Source organism: Gopherus flavomarginatus, chromosome 2 (genome assembly GCF_025201925.1).
Source record: "Gopherus flavomarginatus isolate rGopFla2 chromosome 2, rGopFla2.mat.asm, whole genome shotgun sequence".
Lineage (NCBI taxonomy): Eukaryota > Metazoa > Chordata > Testudines > Testudinidae > Gopherus > Gopherus flavomarginatus.
The window spans coordinates 156747034-156771758 of NC_066618.1; the positions used below are offsets into that span (position 1 = coordinate 156747034).

The 24725-nt window shown below is 46.4% G+C and overlaps 1 protein-coding gene across 2 annotated transcripts in view; it reads right to left on the reverse strand.

The window, feature by feature from the left end:
- The window catches only part of ARHGAP25 (Rho GTPase activating protein 25), a 44870-nt gene that overhangs the window by 17862 nt on the left and 2283 nt on the right, over positions 1-24725 (reverse strand). For both annotated transcript variants that reach the window (XM_050939987.1, XM_050939986.1), the window contains exons 2-4: positions 7642-7841; positions 3041-3128; positions 1535-1654 (exon numbers count right to left, since the gene is read on the reverse strand). In XM_050939987.1, the coding sequence (XP_050795944.1) occupies positions 1535-1654; positions 3041-3128; positions 7642-7841 (408 nt within the window). The remainder of the gene's footprint in view (positions 1-1534; positions 1655-3040; positions 3129-7641; positions 7842-24725) is intronic.

Here is a 24725-nt window from a genome sequence, read left to right on the forward strand (position 1 = left end):
TGTGTGTGTGTCTCTCTCTCTCTCCCCTATATTTTTATATAAAATACTCAGTTCACTCCTATATGAAATACGACTAATTCTGAAGATGAATCATTCTTGATTGCAAAGCCCGTCAGTTTGAGCCCACCACAGAAGGTTCCTCTGTTGTAGGCTTTACCCTGGGGCTGTTACAATGTCACTTGCGGGGAGTGTCAATAATGCTGTAAGATCATGAGCAAAATATTAACTTTTTTTAAAAAATGTCTAGTTAGTATTAAAAAGCACTGTCATGGTCAGATACCACAGTGATGGGCACTCCTGGAAATCCTTAAGATAGATGGATGAGATCAATATTCCCATTGCCTCTGGGTGTAGCTACAACACTGGCAAATTTACAAAACACTCCCCCTCCTCCCCCTTTGCACAGGCATAAATAGCTGCACAAGGTGCTGGGCTGTGGGGAATCAGATGCTATAGCTCTCTTCTGCACCCAGCAGGGGGAGGGGAGATGACCGGGATGCCCATGTTACAAAGACACACCTTGTGACTCTGCTGAGAATGGGCCAGATGGCTATGGGACAAAGGGACGCAGTGTGGTCTAGAAGTTAGAGCAAGGGAATCTATATCTGGATTTCCTGAGTTCTATTCTTGGCTCTTCCACTGACTCACTGATAGCTCTGGCTAGAAGTTGTTCTAGGGCTGGATGCCTACTGATGTCAATGGGAGTCTCTTTCCAAGGGATCAGGTCCATAGCACCCCACTTACTTTTGGGCTGCTATTTACTTAAAATGCAAGTTCTTTGGGGCAGGGACGACCTTTTTCCTCTGTTTGTACAGCGCCTGGTGCAGTGGGGTCCTGATCCATGAGTAGGGATCCTCAGCACTTGCACAATACAAATAAATAATAATATATAAATAAATAACACATAACCCTTCCATGTTCCCATTACAACAACTTACCTACATGGCAGCTATGTTGAAAGGTTTAATTAGCATATGTAAAGTGCTTTGATTTCCTTGGGTGAAAGTTAAGAACATAAGAATTGCCATACTGTGTCAGACCAAAGGTCTATCTAGCCCAGTATCCCATCTTCTGATAGTGGCCAATCCCAGGTGCCCCAAAAGGAATGCACAGAACTGGTAATCATCAAGTGATTCATTCCCAGCTTCTGGCAAACAGAGACTAGGGACACCATCCCTGCCCATCCTGGCTAATAGCCATTGATGGATCTATCCTCCATGAAGCTGACTGTGTGGAAAAAATACTTCCTTTTGTTTGTTTTAAACCTGCTGTCTATTAATTTCATTTGGTGATCCCTAGTTCTTGTGTTTATGAGACAGAGTAAATAACACTCGCTTATTTACTTTCTCCACACCAATCATGATTTTATAGACTCTATCATGTCCCCTCTTAGTCGTCTCTTTTCCAAGCTGAAAAGACCCAGTCCTACTAATCTCTCCTCATATGGCAGCCATTCCATACCCCTTATCTATGCTATAGAAGCATAAGATGTTATTGAAAAGCCACCTCCGAGGCCATTTCAGCTCCCCTTTACCTCCTGATGGAGATCCCACCACTCTTCGGATCGACTTAACCCACTCATCCATCTCAGATTGGGAGTTGGCCATCAGTACATAGGAGTCTTGTCCTGTTCGATTCTGGTCTCCTGAGACTCCTGCAAAAATAATTACTCGTAAAGGGAGTTTGAGGTGGAACAAAGACACATGCCCTTATTGATTTCTTAGCTAAGTGCTATGGGCCCAAAAAACCCATTATCCCATTCATCTCGATCTGGCTATAAAATGAGGTGGTGTCTCAGGGAGACGTGTTGTTTACACTATCTCTCCATCTTTAAAGCTTTCCACCAATGAAATAAACTAACAGAAAATGAACATCGCAGTGGAGTGAATAGTTATCCTGTTTTCTCTCAACGCTCTGCTCGGTGCATTTACCTGGTACTTCTCTCAAAGTGTTTTCCAGAGTGACTTACAAATTTGGGGCCTGATTCTCTTCCCCCCCACAACGTCTCTCCAGCGACTGTAGAGGAGATACTCTTGGTTTACCCTGGTATAAATAAGAGGACAATCAGGCCCCATATATACTTACAAATCCTTTAGCCACCAGTGAAAAGCAGCCAACTCTGGAGTGGAATGTGGCAGTTCTTTATCAGTTTAAGACTGAGTGAAGAACACATGGCAAGTTGAAATTAGTCATTTTTTTTTAGACCCAAATTGGGCACTTGTCAGGACACTGGAGTTCTACTCCCAGTGAGTAGAGCTGGCTGGGAAATGGAATTTCTGTCATTTCCTGACATTTCAAATTTTGTTTTTGTTATGAATCAGAAACAAATTGAAAATTATGAAATTTCTCACAAAATGGAAATTCTGAAAAATTTAAATTTGGAAGCATTTTGTTTTGATAATGTTGAACCATAATGTAATATAAAATATTAGACTGCTAGCAGCTGAAAGCCTATGCTATTGCATGGGTGTAGTTTGTAATATCAAATGGCTGAGAACTTAAAACTGGAGGGTAACAAACTGCGAATCCCAGTGATGGTTGAACTGTTGATATTCTGAACAAAAAGACCTCTTGACCATGTTTGTAGCAGTTTCCATTATTTCACACTGAGTCAACAGACATTCTAGGCTTCAGAGTAATGCACACAGAGTGACAATCCTGGAATCTTATTATACAGACAATATAAAATTCAACAGGAAGTCAAATGAAATGAGAACATTGAAATAAAACATTTTACCTTATGACATGTTTTGATATTGAAATTAGATGAGAGAGCCAAAACCATTCATTTTGACACTTTTCCCATCAAAATTTTTGCCACAATCGATTGTTTCCAGAAAACATCTAGATGTCAATAAAACTGCATTTTCTCACAGAAAGCCATTCCATCAAAAAAATTTCAAGCAGCTCTCCCAATGAGTCTCCCCCATGCTTGGTGGATCTACAGGTGGGGCACCATATTAAGCCATAAGCATGAGATGTCTAGCCTTGTAAGACAAGAAGGAGACTGGAGATCTCTGTGTTGTATCATCGTGCTCACCTGGGATGATTTCAAAGATAAACTTCCCAGCTTCCTCTGGGTTGCTGACTGCCTCCTTGATAGTGCTTCCCTGCAGAAACAGGCAGCCCTAGAAACAAAGACAGCAATAGACTTGAATCAGCCATTTAAAAATAACTCTTTCCTCTTTGCATCTTGTTGGTAATGATGGATCGAACCATAGCAATTTCGGGCTGGAAGGGACCTCCAGAAGTCATCAGGTCCAGCTGCCTGCACTGTAGCAGGACTGAGTAAACCTAGACCATCTCTGACAGGTGTTTGTCAAACATGTTCTTAAAAAATCTCCAATGATGGGGATTCCACAACCTCCCTCAGAAGCCTGTTCCAGAGCTTAACTACCCTCATAGTTAGAAAGTTTCCCCTAGCTTCTAACCTAAGCCTCCCTTTCTTCAGATGAAGCCCATTACTACTTGCCCTACCTGTGGTGGACATGGAAAAGAATTGATCACCACCCTCTTTGTAACAGCTCTAAACATATTTGAAGACTGTTAACAGGTCCTCTCCTCAGTCTTATTGCTCAAGACTGAACAGGCATCGTTTTTTTTAACTTTTCCTCATAGGTCACATTTAAACCTTCATCATTTTTGTTGCTGTCTTCTGGACTCTCCACAATTTGTCCACATCTTCTTTAAAGCATGGTGCCTAGAAATGGACACATTACTCCAGCTGAGGTCTTGCCAGTGCCTAGGAGAGTGTGCCAATTACCTTCTGTGTCTTACATACAACACTCCTGTTAATATATCCCAGATTAACATTAGCCTTTTTTTCTTTTGCAACTGCACCACATTGTTGACTCTCATTCAATTTGTGATCCACTTAAATCCATCTCAGCAGTACCACCATCTAGCCAGTTATTTAAGAAGAATATCCCTTTGGCTGGCCACAAGATGAGAAGGTTTGAGGAACATCTCCTTTAGCCTGGATTCTCTCACTGTGGGTTAGGGATGCACCAATTTCAAACTGAGCAGATTACATTCTATTACAATAAAGGCCACAGCAGTTATCACCAAGATCATCAGGCTTATGACTCTTGTTTCCACGTCATCAGATCACATGTCCAACCTAAAAAGAGATGTGGACCCAGCCTGGCAGACATAACTGCATGAGTCAGCACAAGCAATGTCTCAGAATAGGGCTGCAGAGGAGAATAAGAAGTGGTGCCATGGATGGCAACAGAGAGGGCTTTAGCTAATTACATGTTTATGTAGCCCACTTTGCTCAGGCCACATGTGGGGATTACACCCAGCATCCTGGCAGTGCTAAAAGAATGAACCAAGCTGTTATAGTAATACCAATAGTAATAATAATTAATAGTGAACTTCTACTGCTGCAGGCTGAGGTTCTCAACAGAAATATGGATGCATAGTTCCCTTTAAAATTAATGGGAGTAGTATCTCTACATCCCCTGGATAGCTCTGTCAGTCTCCATGTTCTAGCTAGAAGCAGTAGCAGACTCATATCTAGAGTTGACAGGAATTTTGTCATCAAAGTAATTTCAACAAAAAAATGGCTTTACATTTTCCACAATTTTTTGGTTTTGATGTAATTTTCATTGACATTTCCTACAAAAAAAAGCAGTGTGTTTTTTTGTTTTGATTTGGGGGGGGACCCATGGAAAAAAATCAGTTTGGGGTAAAAATGCTTAGTTTTAGTTGAGTGAAAAATGGTTTTCAGAAACAAAAAAAAAAGTCAGTTAAAAAAACAACAAGAAAAATTGCAGGACATTTTTTTTTCCAAAATGGAAAAGAGAAAAAAAAATTTTTTTAAATTTCCTCCACAAAATATAAAATATATATATCTCTTTGACCAGCTCTACTTGTATGTGGATCAGCCATTATCATGGGGATGTGTAACATATTAAACCAGGGATTATGCTTATGTTTTGGAGACAACAGCTGAGTTAAAGGCAGTTTGGATGTTAAAAGCTGACTGATAAAAACACCTTGTGTAGCCATTGGGATGGAAGACAGGGTACCATGCAGAGAGAGGCTGGTCCTCTCCATCAGGGAGGCCACTCTACATACATGGCCCATCATAGCATTTCATAAGACCTGTGGCCTGCTTCAACACACTATACTAATGGCCAGTTCATTAGAGTTTTATTATTATGTTTACATCAGTTTAGTTTATGCAAGTGTGTAAATAGACAATACTGTACATAGAAACAACCTATCTAAATACACACAAAACAAGTTGAACTTTAAAATATAAATCATTATAGATGACTATTCATATTTTAATAAGATTCACAATCTGTTTGGTCCACTTGAGATTGTGCTTAGGCCCTCCTGTGTAATAAGCTTGGGCACCACTGCTCTACGTTATTAATCTTCCTTCCCTCAAGGACACATGGAGCTATAGAAGGAGGCAGGGCCATGTACCTGCATTACTACCCTGGGAGTTTGTGATGTTCTATTTTTGTGTCATTCAGAGGAGATTTAAGCAGGTTCAGAGACCCAACTTGGAAGAGTCAGGCAGCTCCTTTAAAAGAAAGATCCTGCAGCTGTGGGTGAAATTCCATCTAAGTCACTGGAGCTGTTCCCCTATATACCAGCAGCAGTAGCAGATGAAACCTTTGAAGTCAAGGGACCTGAGCCTAAATGGACCAGCAGGAAATCTCCCCACCCCCACATGCGGCCATGCAAGTGAATCGTGAGCTGTCCAACCATGGCCATGGCTTTGTAAAGGTTATTTGAAATGTTAGCTGTTGTTAACACCTCTTGTGCGTTCAGCTGTGTTGCAAATGATGTGGCAGGGAGGCATGGGGGTGAGGAGGTGGAAAGCGATGAAAGATAAGTGGCAGGGCATGAATAAAGGCCTTCTGAGCTCCCCTCCTATTTTGTGACTATGGCAATAAACCCTTAGGGAGCTGGGGCCCACAGAAATCAGTATAAATCAGATCTACTAAAGAATATATTTCTGAAGAGCAAATACCCTGGCCTTGGAATGCACCAGATTACATGGTGTTATCACAAAGGATCCCCTTCCCAAAGGGTCGTCCCTGCTCTGCAAAATTCAGACTACATTTTGCCCTGAGTTTTTTGAAAGCTCTATTTTTTGCCCTTTCCTTCTTCACCTTATTCCCTCCAGCTCTCTTGGATGACCAGGCTCACAGCTGTGGTGGTGGCCACCCCAGGGTGCCAGTAGCTCTGGAAGCTCTGTAAATGGGCCCCATACATTCCCTACAAAGCTGCATAATTCATTCTGCCTCACTGCACATCTGCTAAGGTCCTGCCCCCACTCCCCATTTCATAACCAGAGAGAACAGAGTTCTACATCAAGGCTTGGCCTGAACTTAAACCCTGGAGCGGAACAACCCCAAGACAGGACCTGGAACCCAACATTAGAGAGGCTTTCTCTTCCCGGATCTCTAGTTGTCAGCTCAAGTGCAACATGGCTAAAACTATTCTTAATCTTCCCCATCTCCTTTCTCAATCACTGTGAACAACACCACCATCCTACCAGTTACTCAGGACCATAACCTGGGCATCAGCTTCGACTCCAACCTCTCTCTAGAACCTCACTGGCAGGCTGTGTCTAAATCTTGCCAATTCTTTCCACATCACGTCTCTAAGACACAGCCTTTCCTATCCATCCACCCCACTAAGACTCTCATTCAAGCTCTCATCATGCTGCATCTCCATCACTGCACCATCCTTCTCATTGGCCTTGACAAATGCAAACTTGCCTCTCTCCTAGGGTGACCAGACAGCAAGTGTGAAAAATGAGGACTTGGGGAGGTGAGGGAATAGGAGGCTGTATAAGAAAAAGACCCAAAAATCAGGACTGTCCCTGTAAAATCGGGATGTCTGGCCACCCTACTCTCTCCTATCCATTCAGAATACTGCTGCAAAGATCATTCTCCTAGTCTGTTGCATGGACATCAGCCATTGCTGCCTCCCTCTTCTTTCTCACCTCAAACACAAGCTGCTTGTCTTCACTTCCAGGCCCTTCATGGCCCACCATCATCCTTCCTATCATCTCTCAGTCACTATCAAAAATGTCGACTCTCACCTCGGATCAGCCCACCGTGCCAGCCTCTATCATCTACTTCTTACATTTTCAAACAAGCAGCTTCGTGCTTTCTCGCATCCTGCCCCTCACACTTGGGATAAGCTTCCCTTAAACAGCTGCAAAATGAACTCGTTCGCCTCTTTCCGAACCCTCCTTAAAGCTCTCCTTTGCCACAAAGCCTAGAAAACACTTGTCAGCGATTAGCACACCGGCGTGCTGATACCACTGCCTGTTACACTGACCAGTATTGTCTCATTGTTACCATTGGTCTGTCTGTATCCACCACTTATACATATCCAAACTCTTATATGTAGCTTGTAAGCAGCTTGGGGCAGGGACCCCTTCTGTGTTTGTACAGTGCCTAATACAATGGAGTCTTGGTCCCTGAGTGGGAATCCTCAGTGCGATGGAAAGACAAGTAATAATAAATAGTAATATCAGTACGGCAGGGAGCAGAATATTCAGGGGCTTACCTCTGTGCTACATCGTCTCTGCCAAAAAACATCTCCCCTATGCCTACCTTCAGGACCCTTCCTAGACCTAGGATATAAAGTGCTGGCTCACTGTACCTGGGGCTTGGCATCTTCCTCGTCCTTGTAGTAACACAACTGCTGGCCCCTCAGTACAAAGTACCGCTGCTGCCAGTTCTTGACGATGGAGCGCTGCTTCTTCAGCCAGCCTATCTTCAGGGGCCGCTCCAGCAGGTTGGGAGAGGCTGCCCAGTTGCAAGCCGCCATGGGATCACCGGTCATCACGCTCCTGGAACGAGCTGGAAAGAGGAAGACAGACACATACTGACAGAGGGACATGGGATTCAAAGGAGCTCCCAGGTAGAGATTTTCAAAGCTGTCCCATTAGGGGAAAGCCCACTGTAGCATGGAAAGTGGGTCTCTTCAGACAGAGTTAAGTAAAACCTAAAATCAATTGCTCTGAGGCAATCAGAAGCAGCTATCTGTCCCCTCTGCCTGTGTAAAGCCAACGGGCTAGAGGCTTTTAAAGGAAGTGGCTGCAGTATCTGTCAAAATATGCTTCCTTTTTCCTGCGTGGGAGTTACTGTCTCACAAATGAGAGAAGACAATAATTAGCTTCTATATGGGACTGTTTCATTTAGACTCGTTCCAAAAAAAAAAAAGACACAGCAGTGATGGGGAAACTTTCAAAATGTGTTTTAAAGCAGTGGTTCTCAACCAGAGGTACACATACCCCTGGAGATATGCAGAGGTCTTCCCGAGGATACATCAAGTCATCTAGATATTTGCCTAGTTTTACAACAGGCTACATAAAAGCACAAGTGAAATCAATACAAACTAAAATTTCATACAGACGACTTGTTTCTATTGCTCTATATACCATACACTCAAATATAAGTATAATATTTATATTCCAATTGTTTTATTTTATAATTATATAATAAAAATGAGAAAGTCAGACTCTTTTTTCAGTAATAGTGTGGCTGTGACACTTTTGTACTTTTAGGTCTGATTGTGTAAGCAAGAAGTTTTTAAGTGAAGTGAAACTTGGAGGGTACACAAGACAAATCAGACTTGGGAATGGTTAAGAGCCACTGTTTTTGAACTATTTACACTGGCTGATACTTCCGAAGGTACCATCTGCCTTTTGAACAGCTCACACAACACATAACACATCTGAAAGGCCAATGAGATTGCGAACTCTTCAGGGCCAGTGCTGTCTTTTATTGTGCGGTAGAGAGGTTCCTGGAACAAAGGGGCCCTGATCCTGATGGGTATCTCTAGGAGGTACAGCAATGTCGAATACCGATCCGGGGAGAACATTTCCTAAAGAGGAAAAGTATCATTGCTCCTTTCATTTTCATCTGTGGGACAGTCATCTGGGCACATAAATAGCTGTGCATCACACTCTGAACATCGCAGGTCAGATTGTATTGTCATTATGTGCATGGCCAATACCGTAAAAATACAGTGCAACTCTGTTTTACTGGTCCCTGCTTGTGGTAACCATTTGACTTTCTGGGTGTGATTGTCCTCTCTCCTCATCAGCATAAATGAGGAATAAGTGCACTGACGTCAACAAAGTAAAGCTGCTGTGAGTGACCTAGGACTCAGGCCCTCTGAATCATCAGTCACATTTCAAAAGTCATTTCCTGTTGGCATGAATGTTCTTGCCCTTTATGCAATAGTAATCATAAAATCTACGTCTCGTCTAGTGCTTTTTAGAAAGCAGGTCAGTATTGTTATCCCTATTTTACAAATGGGGAAACTGAGGCACAGTGGGGTGAAGTGACTTACTCCAGGTCACTGAGGAGCAGAACCAGGGATTGAACCTAAATCTACTGAAGCCCAGTCTAGTACACTGGCCAAGGCCACAGCAGGCTGTTCCAAGAGGTTAATGTCTGCAAAGTTAAAGACCTTCATACCTCTTCAGAGCTGCTCAGTTGCTCTGTCCACCTATCTATTTATATGGCCTCCACTACCATCTAAGCGGTTCCCATTTACAAGTAAAAATAACAATGACTCTCTCTCTCTTCCTTTCCAGCTTGATTTGTTATCTGTTTGTCTGCTTGCTTCCATCTGTGCACATGGTGAGCAGGCACATCCTATGTCTATATGTGCAGACATGTGCGTATGTTGGGCGTGTGCGTTGTGCACATGCAAGTGTGTGTTGTGGGCTTGTGACCATGCACCTTTGGTGGAGAAATTATTGAGGGAAGTCTGAGCCAAAGAAATGAGTTTTGTGCAGACTTCTGAAAGTGCTTCATGGTTATTTCTGTGGTCAGGGAGTGTTAGGGGTGCTGGAACAGTTTGTACAGTGGAGGCTGAGAGCCATCTAACCAAACTGTAAATGATGGGAACCACTTCAAGCCAGGAGGTGCTGCAGCACCCCACACATCTCTAAGTCTAGCACCTATAGGGAGCGTTGCAGTTTAGGGGACTGCCAGTGAGGGTTGAATACAGCCCAACTCCCCCACTTTGCCATTAAAACACCTCCAGAAGAAGAGCCCACTCTGTCGTTGCAAAACAGAAACCTGCCTCTTTCAACTCATCTAGTCACATGCACCTGGGCGGAGTGGCTGCACAATGCTGCCGGTTCAATTATGTTTCACACTTAATTTGCACGAGTGCAAAGAACTCCTCCAGGTGTGAGGCAGTAGAGAATCAGGGTTTTTGTTCCTGGGCGTGTGTTGATATGGGAAGTTCCCCAATATATGGATCTGGATTTAGAGTAGGCTTTTCAGAAGGGACCTGAGTTAGTCTTTCAGTGGGATTTGAATGCCAAGCTCCTTTACAGTATATCTACGGTGCAAAAATAAACCTGCGGTGCTGAATCTTAGAGCCCGGGTCAATTGACTAGAGCTTGCAGAGTGGAGCTAAAAATAGCAGTGTAGATGTTCAGGTGTGGGCTGGAGCCCAGATTCTGAAACCCAGTTTGTGGAGAGGGTCTCAGAGCCCTGGCTCCAGCCTGAGCCCAAATGTCTACACCTTCACTTTAGCCCTGCAGCCCAAGCCCCGTGAGCCTGAGCCAACTGACCCAGGCTCTGAGATGCAGTGCCATGGGCGGTACTTTGCAGTGTAGACGCACCCTGAGACCACAGCCCTAACAAGCATGATCAAAACAGGGGTTTCCTGATCAGAACCTCAGCAGTTAGAACTATTCAAAACTCTATTGCTAACACATCTGTTATTCAAACCCCATGAGAGAGGCTCAGAACATGCTAACAAAACACCTGCTAATTTACAGGAGCATTCCTATTCCCTGATCACATCCCTTCATGCCACACAGGGGATGTTCACTACTCAGCGGGTTAGGATTTTTAGAGGATGATGCACAGCATGAGGGCTGGACAGAGTGAAAATCTGACTTCATTAAACTGAATGTTACTGTCTGGAGAGCGCAGCCCTACTAATGCAGAGGCCATTCTGCAAATGTTTGTTTTGCAAAACCACAAACTGCTTCTAACGTTTTAAACCAGGACTGGGCAAATTTGAAACCATTCCATCTCTGTTGTACTACAAGCCACGGTCCCGCACACAGCAATCAGACAGTGCACGCTCTTGGCTGACAGCTCCATTCTGATGAAAAGCATCATCCAGGAAGCTACCATAATAAGTCAAATGAGCAGGATGAAAGGTGCTGTCTATGAAAAAGTATTCACTGCAGAGTTAGCCTGGGGTAGTTTAGCGTGAGTGGAGCGTCCCCGCTACAAACATCTACCCGAGCCAGACCCGTGTGGTGGCATCCACAATGGTTCTGTGCTGGCCCATGTGCCAGGTCGGATTTCTAGCAAGACATCCTGTGGTTTTTGGTGGTGCATTGAAGTGGGCCACTCTATGAGCTCGTTTGCAGAGTATTGTCTCATCTGTCCTTCCTACGGTAATGCTCGTGTGGGTCTTACTGACATCACACCACACCAGAAGGCAGGTATATCAGCTTCTGGCCAACTGCAGCACAGGAAATGGATTTCTTGGATGGCATGTCTCTGTTCCAATGCTGTACAAGTGTAGCAGGGATAGGCTTGGCAGACTAAGCACCTGGACTGGATCAGCCTGAGTTCTCACTGTAAAGTAGGGAGGTTGCCAGCCTGGGTTGAAGTAAAACCCAAGATGTAGCCTATAATCTCAGCCATGCCTGCTAGCCTGATGTTAAAGCACCCTCAAGCCCGGGTGAGATGTTCTGTGTAGATTGAAGGGGTTGGGAGAACACCCAGGCTAACTCTTGGGTCATCCTGTGCGCAGAGTGATACTACATCAGAATGCTCCAGTCTCTCAGGCGGTACAATGGAATTGCAGGGGATGGTCTTATGGTTAAGGCACTGGACTGGGACTCAGGAGATTCCTGGCTCTGCCACAGTTTCCCTATGTGAAATGGGGCAAGTCACTTTAACCTCGCTATTCCTCAGCTCCCCATCTATACAATGGGGATAATGATACTTGCTTTCTCCCACCCTTTGTTGGTCTTGTCCATTTGGAGTATAACTTAGGGACTGTCTCACACTACGTGTATGGACAGCAACTACCGCTCTGGAGTCCTGACCTCAGTTGGGGTCTCTAGACCCCACTGTACTGCAAATTTTAATAAACGCTATGCTCACTTTGTACAGGCACAAAGGACTACACAAGGCAGCAGGCACTGAAGAATCAGGCCCATCATTTTCATCATTGTATCCCAAGCCCATGTGTGGTACTGTAGCTGTCATATCTCCAGTAATGGTGATTCCTCATACTTCCCTCAGCAGATTGGTCCATTCTCTAATAGTTAGGAAGCTCAGTGGTACCAGATAACAGAACAAGGAGCAATGGTCTCAAGTTGCAGTGGAGGAGATCTAGGTTGGATATTGAGAGAAACTTTTTCACTAGGAGGGTGGTGAAGCACTGGAATGGGTTACCTAGGGAGGTGGTGGAATCTCCTTCCTTAGAGGTTTTTAAGGTCAGGCTTGACAAAGCCCTGGCTGGGATGATTTAGTTGGGGTTGGTCCCGCTTTGAGCAGGGGGTTGGACTAAATGACCTCCTGAGGTCCCTTCCAACCCTGATATTCTATGACTCCTCTTTAATATTAAACTTTAATTTTCCTTGTTGCAGAGTAAGCCCATTATTGGACCATGAGCATGGCCTCCTTGACTAATGACCTCTTTACAATCCTTCCCATTTCTCTAGATAGTCATTGTGTGCCTTATTTCAGAGGCAAAGGTAGCTAATGCAGCAGCAACAACAGAGATACCCCAGTGGTAACAGCAGCAGTAGCTCCTCGCTCTGTACAATCTACTAATCTACCATCTCCTAACAGGCATTGCCATGCTGGGATGGATCTAAATGAACGCATAGGTTTTTAGCCAGGAGTGCAAACCCTGTGTGTTCACACAATTTTCATGAGTGCAGTCTGACACCAGTACAGCTATACCAGTAGCCTGGCAGGGACAAGGCCTTCAATTGTTCTTCCAGGTGCTACAGCATCACTTGGGTGTAGGGTGACCAGATGTCCCGATTTTATAGGACAGTCCCGATTTTGGGGTCTCTTTCTTGTATAGGTTCCTATTACTCTTCCTACCTCCGTCCCGATTTTTCACATTTGCTGTCAGGTCACCCTACTTGGGTGTGAGCCGCTGAGATGTCCACTCTCATTGCAGAGCAAAACAAAGACCTGCACAGAGCACTGTTATGTGAACTGAATGCCGGCTTGAGCTTCCCACGCCACATGTTAATACACTGAGAGCCTGGACTCCTGGCTTCTCTTCCCAGCCCTGCTTTTCACTGGGACAAGTTACTTAACCTCTGTGTACCTCACATCCCCCATCTGTAAAATGGGGATTTTAGATTTACCCTACCATGCAAGGTGGTTGTGACGAGTAGCTAACTAATGGAACACTCCTCTGAAGGCCTGTCCACATGGGGGTAATGCGCTCCCTGAGGTCTGATTTCTGAAGCACACAGACATGTTGCACACTGGGCAAGTGTAGTGGTGCAGGTGGCCCACGACAGGAGGGTATGGGGCAGAAGCAGCCAGGGAGGCTGTGGAAACCTGCAGCTAATTAGGGCCAGGCTTGTTAGGAGCCAAACAGGAGGCAGCTGCCCGGGCAGCCCAGATATAAGGTGCTGCCCAACAGAGCAGAGGGGAGTCTCTCCCAGCTAAGCCAGGGAAGAGGACTGGCTCCCAGGCATGGTACCTGAGATACAGCAGTGCTGGACAGGCTCAGGGGAATGGAGGGTGAGCTCTGGCCTGTTACCTGCTAGGATGCAGGCCCCTGCCAGAAAGGGCCAAAAAGGTGCAAGAGCCAAGGGGAAGTGGCCCAGGGATGATAGGCAGACAAGGGGAGAGGAGGGCAGAGAGAGGCTGCTGCTAGAGGGTCCTTGGGTCGGGACCCAGAGTAGCGAGTGGGCCTGGGTCCCCCACCTTGCACCGCACATGGCCGTGGAGGCGCATGGCCAATACAGACTGCAACTTGCCCTGAAAGTGAGGGGCTAGACTTTGGGTTGTGGTTGGCCCCTGTGGCGGGTGCAAGCCAAAAGACTGCCGTGACCCCCCAGAAGGGGGGTGAGAAAAAAATAGTGGGCACTGCCGAAGGGCAATGTCCTGAAGAGGGCACTGCCAAGCGGGGGAGCAATTCAAGTCCAAAACAGTGGAGTAGAGCAGACAGCGGGCAAGACACCAGCCGCAGAGGACGCTCCAGAGCTGGACTGAGCTCATTCCTGGAGCAACCAGCAGGAGGCGCCACAGTGGTGAGTCCTAACAGCGTTATAGACAGGTAGACTCTGCTGGTGTGCTTTAACATAGTGCTTTCTGAAAAGCACACTATGGCACCTTTAGTGTGCACCAGCAGGATCTACACTGACCAATTAATGGGCAACACTGCACAACATTAGTGCACTTCAAAATGTGCACCCCCGTACAGCACATTACCCCATCATGTAGACAAGTCTCTAGTTATGCTAGTCCAGCATTTAGGATTTACTCCACTATTTGTTAAATGCTTGGAGAGCCTCAGGCGAAAAGTGCTATAAAACAGCAAAGCATCATTATCACTAGAGCAGTGAGAATGGCTGCCTGAATTTTCAGTTCACTGATGGAACCAAATAATCAGAAGGAAAAAAATTGTTTTGGATGGACCTAAGACATTTCTAAGTCAAAAGTCATTTAGATTTGAAAAAGCCAAATTTTCATGTGGAAAATGTCAGAAATGAACCATTTCCATTTTTTTTCCAGAGTTTCTTTTTGTTTGTGTGTTTTTTTTCTGACTGATGCAATTTGACACAAATTCCCAAAATGTGTCAGTTCAAAATGTTCCAGGTTATTCATGGATTTTACACCCTGCAGTTCAGTTCAGATTCAGCCCTGAATCTGCATTTTACTGTGGGGGGGAAAAGTTGGGTCTGAAAATTTTTGTCCAGGTGTAATTATTACAGCAAAGCCTTTAATGATAGTCAGTAGGTAACTTCCTGGGCTTATATAAAGGATCGTCAACGTTGCCAGGACAATGTTGTCTCACTGTTAAAGATCTGTCCCTAGTAGGCTACCAACTTTTATTGAATGTGCGGGGATGGAGCTTGGTCCCATTTAGGCAGCTGAGTTGCCAGGACAATGTTGTCTCACTGTTAAAGATCTGTCCCTAGTAGGCTACCAACTTTTATTGAATGTGCGGGGATGGAGCTTGGTCCCATTTAGGCAGCTGAGTAAGGCCCAGATTTTCAAACATGCTCAGCAGTGCCCGGTATGTTAAGCGTTTTTGAATATCTGGCCCTTAGGCCCAGGTTGCTGTATTACTATTGCTGGTGGTATTAGCAGCTCTAGGTTCTCCCATACCCAACCATACTCACTGTAGGTTTTCAGAGTCACCTGACTCACCAAGGTCAGGCTGTTTGTACAAAGTTCAACACAGGGGCAGAGCTGCCTTTATTTTGGGCATGAAGGAAGCAGTCAGATGGACTTTATGCATGGCTCTTGCAAGCTAACCCTGCCGCAGTCTGCAGTAGGGTGAGGTTAGACTGTAGGGGTAAGTCTGCACCACAAGGCTCCCAGCTCATGTCCAGGCTTGTAGTGGTGGTGAGTTATATGGGCCCCTGGTGCCGGGCTCCAGCAATATTCAGGGCACAGGGGCCTGGTTCCCCCAATGTTCGGGGGCTGGGTCTCTTCCCCAGCCCCGCCTGCTGCCCCCATGCGCCTCCCACGGAGCATCACCGCCTACAATGCTCCCACACGGCCACTGCTGGCTACGAAAGGGAAGGGCACCAGTGGCAGGCTGAGAGAGGAGGCGCACATGTGATGGCAGCCCCCTCCCCCTGTCACCCACCACAGGGGAGGTGAGGGGGCCCTAGGAGCATGTGCAGTGACAGTGGTGCGGGGGCGGGGGGGTGCCAAAGGGGTGAGGGAGGCCTGTCCCCTGGAGCTCGCTGCTGCTGGTGGGGAGATGGCTGGGGCGAGTCCTCCTCCTCTGACCCCAGCCTCGGGGCAGCCTGCCTACACCCCAAACTCCTCATTCCTAGCCCCACAGCAGAGCCTGCCCCCACAGCCAGATCCCTACCCTCCCCCACATCCCAACCCTCTGCCCTAGCCCATAGCCCCTCTCACACCCAAAATCCCTCATCCCCAGCCAGAGCCCTCCCCCCTCCCCCCATGCATCCCAACACTCTGCCCCAGCCCTGAGCCCCTCCCACACCCCAAACCCCCCTCATGGGGAGGGTGGAACTTGGACCCATTCTGGGCACCACCAAAAATTATACAAACCTGCCACCCCTGCAGACTTGTGTTAGCCGGAAGTGAGCTAACATGCTAATAATAGCAACATGGCCATTGAAACTCCAGCCGCAGCTCAAAGGGAGTCATGTGGGTCTAAGACCCCAGCTCCACCCGAGCCGCAGCATCCACACTGCTATTGTTACCATGCTGACTTGAACCCCGCCAGGGCGAATCTGGCTGCCCGGGCCCTACGCATCTTGCTTTTGTGTTTTTGTTTGGTTTCAGAATAGCAGCCATATTAGTCTGTATGCACAAAAAGAACGAGGAGTACTTGGGGCACCTTAGAGACTAACAAATTTACTTGAGTATAAGCTTTGGTGGGCTACAGCCCACTTCATCTGATGCAACACTGCATTGGATGCAAATAACACTGTCGCTAGAGCACTTCACTGAGGAATCTTCATCAATGCCCATGTTTAATTTGGTAAATCCCAAACTGAGGTTTCTTCCTTAGCCAGAACAGGCTCTTGCTGCCCTGTGGTGCATTCCAGGTGACCAGGCACTCATTCCGTGAGACTCAGTCATGAGGTGTACAGCTAGGAGCTTTATTGCACCTCATGGGTATCCCTCTTGCACTCCCCAAATCCTGTCCCAGCATCCACAGTCCTCAGTGTGAAATCTGGGCTGGATTCTCTGAGTGGAGTGGTGGGATAAACCTATTCTTTGGTGGTCCAAAGCCCTGGTCAGGGACTCTGGAGAGGTTACACCCTGCAGTTAGGAAGATACAAATGCAAATTTTTCTGGAGGTCAGATTGAGGAATTTGGTTTAGCCCTTACAGAGAGAGAGGCCAGCTGTGATCTAAACTTCCCAAAGTATAGTGTGTATGGAGCCAGGTTTTGCTTTGCGTCCACCTGTAATGAAGACCCAGACAGAATGCCTCTTCTTCTGGTTGTGGGCAGCATAAGATTGAAGTGGCGATGGGTCAGATTATATACTCCCCAGAGGACCTGGAAGTCTCAGTGTAGGAAAATCTCTGTGCTTTTTACACTTCCTAGGAATATGGCACTAAAACCTATCCCATTCTAATGCCTTCCCCAGTGTTTACATACTTGCAAATAAGTTCAGGGCCTGAGGAACAGCTGTTTTCCTCCACCAGCTCTACCATAAAGTCAGTGAGTAATTTGCCTTAGAACCATTCTCTCTGAAACAGGATAGATACTGTCAGCAGGCTGTCAAAGTGAAGGCCAGTGCTGTGTTCAGCTGTAAGACGCCACCGCCTCCAGGGAGGGATGTGTTAGCCACAGTGGAATATATATTCTAGTGTGCATAGAAAGGAAGCTGCATCAGTCTGTTTTCTCAGCATATTTACAAGCCTCTCCAACCTCGCTAAGCTAACAAAGCCTAGGGAAATAGGCCATGCTTGGAGCTAGAGTTTTGCTTTGATCCCATCTCTAATCCACTATTCTTTGTTAAGGTTTTAAGGAGTAGTTTAAGTACCGTGATTACTGGTAGGCCAATGAAGATAAATATGATACCAGCGCATCTGGAGGGGAAGGGGGTTGGAATCCTGAATTTAGGACCTGGTTTTGTAGCTGCTCCCTTGCTGTAGCATGCACCAAGCTCCAAACTTGTTTGGCTTTTAGAGGTGCTGAAAATCCAGACCGGTCTCTGAATTTTGCAGTATAAGCCCCTATCCACTTCTGATGTCTGATGCAGAATGGAATGCGGTAGCTGAAGTAACCATGCAGAGCTGTAATAAGGGTAAATCAATCAAGACTCACACCACAGGGAGACAGTGTTGTCTAGTGACTTGGATACTGGACTGGGAGCACAGCAGAAGTGGGTTCTAATCCTGGAGCTACCACTGACTTGCTGTGATGTTATGTCAGTCATTTTCCTCTTGTCCATTTAGACTGTATGCCCTTTATGGTAGGGAGTGTGTCTCACTATGTGTATGTGCTGCCTCTAGCCCGCTGGGGTCTTGATCTTGGCTGGAGCTACTATAGTATGCAAAAGCTTATGCCCAAATAAATGTGTTAGTCTCTAAGATGCCACAAGGACTCCTCATTTTTTTGTGTGTGTTTGATTGCTTTGTTTTTGGCCTCTTTTTTTTTTTTTTTTTTTTTTTTTTTAACACATAAACCAAGGAAGCTTTAGGCCCTGTCTATGCTACAAATTCTCTGAACTGGTAGCCAGTCAGCAGCATTGACTGGCTGCAAACCAGCTTCACACCCACTTACAACATGCTGAGTACCTGGTTAGTAACTATTGTGCCTTGGTCTCTACACAGCATTAAGATGATGAAACCACACAGCTAATGTGGGTCCCAAATACTGGCTCCATATAAACATACAAGGCATACAGATACACACAGCCACTGCAGCTCTGTTAGGTTCTGGTGGCTTCTGTAATAGAAGACACTGAGATAAGGTGACCAGATAGAAAGTGTGAAAAATCTGGACAGGAGGTGGGGGGTAATTGGCACCTATATAAGAAAAAGTCCCAAATATCAGGACTGTCCCTATAAAATCAGGACATCTGGTCACCCTACAGACAGGCCCCAAAGTAGAGGGCTCCCAAACTATTTAAAGGGATACCACCCAATTCCTCTACCCTATTGTAACTATAACAGGACATGTGTCCATACCAGTGGCCTGGGCTGTGACATAGTTGTTTGCCTGTGGGAGTGGATTGTCTGGTCCTGCTGCTGCCGCCCAAATAGCTGTGCTGTAGGGGAAAGCAGTGCTTTCTATGCTACAGGCACAGCTCTCTGCGTCTACCCTGCAAGCCTTCTGTCCCCTGCTGAGGCATTATGGACTAGCTTTCCTAGCTTGCAGTGATTACAAACAGTCTGGGTAGCAGGTGGGATGGAGTGTGGGTTGCATGTGGCTGTGCTGTGGGGGAAGCAGCAAGGTGGACACAAACCTGCAGGCAGCTCAGAAGAGTGTGTCTCAACCCGGCTGTGAAAACACATTTGCACTTCTTAAGGAGGCAGGGCCAATCATCCCTGACCCCAAAGCTCTGTCCAGGGCCTGGCACTGATGCTCAGTCGGACTGTCCCTGCTCTCAGGTCAAGGATTTAAGTTGTGTGTTCCTGTATTCTGGGGCAATTTGGGGCCAGCGTCAGGGCTCTCACTTACACTCCAGTTCCCCTAGTGGGCTGTAGGAAGCAAAGAGTATCTGGAATGCAGCATACTCCGACCACAGCCCAGCCTGATCACCCCACACCATCCGCCAACCCGTGACATGCCCCCAACCCTGGGATCTGGGAGCACAGCTGGTGTCAGGAGCTCCCTGGCTGGGAGTATTTCTTGGGACTGTTTTTGCCCCCTTTAAGGCCCCTCTATGCTAGTAGGGGACTTAACACAATGGAGAGTCTTCTGTAATTCACTCTATAGGCAGAGCCATGCATAAGACCGACTCCCTTAGCAGGTTTCAGGCCAGAAACCACAGCTCTGTGGGTTCCCGCTTTCACAAGCTCGGAGCCTAGCCTCCGTGTGCAGAAAGGCCCTCTCAGGTTTGCGAACAAAACCTGTTTAAAGCTTTCACCTTCAACCCATTTCCGTTCCTGTGCTTTGTATTGCCAGTGCCCGGGGCACCTTTGCCTCTGCTTCTCTGGATGGTCCCAGCGGGTGGGCTGGTAACGGTTCGGCTCAGCCCTCTTTTGGCCGCTGTTGCGGAACAGGAAGCTGATAACAACTGTGAGCTTGGCACATTCTGAGCGGCTTCCTTTTGTTAAATGCTTCTGATTTTGACTGTTTCCCTCTAAACACCCTGGCTGCACCTCCAGCTAGGAAACGATGGGCCATGTCCACATGCAACCTGCCTCTTCACTCAGCCCTCCGCCCTCTTACACCTGCCTGGGAGATGTGCTGCAAGCCGCTGTGGCGCTCTTCCTCCTGACTGAGGACGAAGCCTATTGGCCCAGCAGAGTGATTGCAGGGTTACTCTGCAGGTAACTGAGCTGCCTTGATTCCAGTAAAAAGTAAAGGAAGCTCTGCACAAAGTGGGGTGTTAAACCCGCTGCTCTGATCCTATTCAATTTTGGGGTGTTGCCTCTTGGCTGCCTAAAATTCCACCTGCGTGGTTTTAGTGAGCCAGGCTTCTCCTTTGCATTCAGCACCAACTTCCCGGCCAGAGATGCTGCTGCGCATTCATAAGCAATGGCTGCATATCGTTCCCCCTAAATAACTTGCCTTCGGTGACAAACCCACAAGCTGGCCACACAGCTCTTTATTACATGTGCCCGTTTAAAGTCCTGCTCTGTACAGAACACAGAGGCTGCCACAATGCCTCCCGCCCCATGAAAGTGGAAACACAACTACAGAGCGCCCTCTGCTGGCTGTTGAAGAAGCTGACAGGGAAGTGGCCAGATTTTTGTACCGTTGCAAATTTGATATATGCTTGGTATCAATATGGTAGGGTTGCCAACAGCCCCTTGTTACAAGGCACGTCCCTTATTTTTTCATCTCTGTACAACAAGTTGCTGAGTGCTGCAAAAAGCAGCAAGAAATACCCCTGGGGAATGTAGGTGAGTACCACTTATGATGATGATGATGAATTATTTATTGATAATATTAAGAGGTAGGGAGACCAGACAGCAAATGTGAAAAATCAGGACGGGGGTGGAAGTAATAGGAGCCTGTATAAGAAAAAGACCCAAAAATTGGGACTGTCCCTATAAAATTGGGACATCTGGTCACCCTATTGGGAGGAGGAGTGTGGCAGGGCTGCTAAGAAAACAGTCCCTTATTTTTGAAATACAGTGTTGGCAACCCTAAAATATGGTGATTATGGGTGTGAGTTTTTACTACTATAGTGTAGATGCTGTTATGCCAGCATTCAGCTGCCGCATAGTGGTAGTATAGATTGTTCCCCTTCCTGTACAAGATAAGCTATACTGTTTTAAGCTCATTTATACTGTTTTAAGCTGCACGACTGAACCACTTGAAAAGTAATGTTGCTGAGTCAGTAGGTGGCACTCTTCCACTCAAGTCAGGGCTACACCCATCCCCAGCATGGGTTTTAGGGGTTCCTTGGGAGGTGCATAAAATGAAAAGCTGCCATCCGTCCCATAAAAAAGCACTCTAACAGCATGGTAATTGCAGTTCAACTTTTCTGTGTAGGCAAGACCATAGAATGCAACAATGCCCAATCAGTTTTGGGCTGGTTTAGTAAGAATATCTATCATCTGTCAATCAACAAAAGTTCCTGGTACTACTGCTGAAAACATCCATTTTCCTTGACATTGAAAAAAATAAAAACCTGAAAACCCAAAATGTTTCAGATTTAGGATTTTCAACAAAAACTCAAGCCATTTCAATAAAAACAAACAAAGCTTTAATTAAAATAAGGAGGAGTCCAGTGTTAGATACTTAGTATTTAAGGTGCCACCAGACTCCTCATTGTTTTTGTGGATACTGACTAACATGGCTACCCCCTGATACTTGGTACCATGCAAAACTTTAATTGAAATTCTTGGCAAAAACAGTTTGGTTTTTTTGTGTGGTTTTTTGGGGGTTTTTTCAACCAGTTCTAGTTATAATTCTGTTCATTTGTTAATGCCTAGCCTAAAATAGTGTTGGTGTCAAAACCATCAGGAGACTTGAATTTCATACAGTTCCATAGAATAATAGGAATGTAGACATCATCTAAGCCATTCCCCTATACCGAGGCAGGACCAAGTGAACTTATACCATCCCTGCAGGTGTTTGTCTAACCTATTCTTAAAAACCTCTATTGACAGGGATGCCACAACCTCCCTTGATTAGTTATTCCAGTGTTTAACTATCCTTGTGATTAGAAAGTTTTTCCTAATATCTAACCTAATTCACCCATGCTGCAAAATAAGGTGATGACTCCTTTGTGGAAATGGAGAACAACTGAGCATTGTTCTCTTTATAATAACTTTTTATATATTTGTAACCCAATGCAAAGGGCTGAGTATAGGCTAAACGAAACCTGCTGGGGTTTCAGTCTGTGGTTCCTGGAGTCTAGGTGTTTCCCTCCTAAGGCTTAGAAGAAAAAGTCCATCTCTCTCCATTAGCTATAGAGAGTGACAACAATCACATCCCTGCTTGAAGCTAAGAGAGACATGAGCTGAAATTAGGATGTAGGCAGGACCAATAGGGCAGTCGAGAGTAATGTGGGTAAGTGGAGTTTACCCACGTCTCGTTGGGGAAATATGGAGTTCAGTTTTGGGTAGTTTATCCACTTCTTTTTGCTACCAGTACATCCCTGGGCAAGTCGTCCATAAGATTTTTTTTAAACCGGACGGTCCTGCTTTTCTTAGGTTTGTCCCCCAACCAATACGAAGACAAAACTGGAACATGGTGTAATCCAGTATTGGACAACACCATTTTGAAACATGCCCCTGCTGCACCTGGCCGGCATGCCCTCACACGCATAGTCACAAGGTCACAGGGACGGGGAGGTGGAGTCACACGGGCAGAGGCAGCTGGGGCAGGGAGCTTCACTCTCCAAGAGGGTGTCTCCTGTGGGGTGTGACTTTGCACTCCGGTATCATAGGAGCTTCTCCCACATTTCTTGCCACTCTGCTTTTGTTTTTTCGTGACTAATGCTTTATATTTTGGAGGTAGGTGGCAACCAGATATAGAACCAAATCCTGATCCCACTGAAGTCAACAGGCTTTGTCCTGACTAAGAAAGTGCAGGATTTGAGCCCAGTCTCTGAGCGTTGCAACGGCCCTGCTGTAAATATCGGCCCCCAGTTTCCACCAGAGAAGAGGCAGTTTGGCTCCTGAAGGCGAGTACAGCCATCGACTGAGATGGGAGGTGCAAGGTGCGGAGAGAATAACATTGGAGAACAGGAATGGAGTGGCACTAGCAGCAACTAAGTGCTGGAAGCCAGTTTCACAAGGCTTTCTGTTCCCATCCCTCTCTCTGCTCGTATTGTGGGCAGAGTAACATCTGCAAGTTATGAAGTCATTTCCTGTTGGTCCAAACGCACACAGCAAGTATGTTACACACCTCTCAAGCAAGGAGAGTAGGCCTGCACTGCAGCATTAACCCAGCTGACTGGCCTCAGGTTAGCCTAGCCCAGCTGCACTGCAAAGCCCTGGCTGACTCATGGCATCTTTCCCGCTGTTGTGCTCCTCCATGAATGTCACTAAGGATGTTGGGGGCCGTCTCCCAGGAGTCTTTGGGCTGCAGTGAGCTGAGCCGCATGGTGGTTCTTTCCCAGTGAATTGTGGGAGAACTTGTCTGTCCTTCTGGGCACAAGAGGGGAATTGTGGGAAGGCACTAGGAGACTATAAGCACTTCACTGGATTAGCCTGCGTCCTCATCGCAAAGTGGCAGCTTCCAGCCCAAATGAATAAGGCCCCCAAGATCTAGCCTATACCCCCAGTCAGACCAGCTAGCACTGCTAAACTCAGGTGAGGTTTTTTTGTGTGAAAGGAGGGGCTCAGAGGCAACACACAGGTAAGAGCCCAAGTTAACAGTACAGCGAAGACAGACCACCTAGTGTGTAAGAGACCCAGGTGGGGCAGGATGGAGCAGCCTTCAGATTCCAGCCCAGCACAGTAGAGACCAGATCATCTTTCAGCTCAGGGGAAATCAAGGGTCTGATGTAACAACTGTTGTGTGGAATTCACCTCTTTGCAGGGAGCCTGTACCACACTTGTGACTTACCAAGTGGTCTTCTGCACACCCATTGCCCATGATGTTTGAATGTTCAAAGCACCCTACACGACATCTCCCCTCACTCCATCTCAGGAAACAAAAGTTTATCACTTGCTCCATTTTGTAGATGGGGAAGCTGAGGCCCTGAAAGGGAAAGTGACTGAACCCAGGCTCACAAATGGAGTCAGTTTCAGAGCTGCAAATGGCCCTCAGGAGTAAGAGGCATCTGAGTCTTATGCTCAGAGCACTAGATCATGTGAACTAAATGCCACAGTGACTCAGCCAGAGCTGCTGTGTAATACTGAGCAGAGCAGGTAAATAGAAACATAAGGAGCGATCATAGGGAAACTAAACGGGGACTGTCAACAGGCTAGATCAGCAGGGTCTCCAAAAACCTGTTCCATCATGCAAGGTCCTCAAACTGCTGCCTCTCTTTGGGACTGCCAGGTTAGGGCAAAGCAGATTTGAGGCAGACATTTATCCCTGGCAAATTCCAACAGCAATTGATTTCTTTTGCTCTGGGTTTGTACAGCACCTAGTGCAGTGGTGTCTAGGGCCACACCTGAGGTGCCAAGGTGCTAGGAGACAAACAATAGCTAATAACTCTCTCTTTCAGAAGACCCAGGCTCCACACCTTCAAACAGGAGCAGTGGGGGCAAGCAGCTAGTTTTAGCATGATAAGTTTGTGAGCTGGATTATAGGATGCAGTTGTCTGCCATAGCAGGAGAGTGGACTCAGTGACTCAGAAGGTCCCTTCCAGTCCTATGTCCTATATTCTGAAGCCCCTAGTGGGGCTGGGGGCACTCATTTTAGCCAGCAGAGCCATGTGAATTCATTCACAGCACTAGCTACAACCCTGGTGAC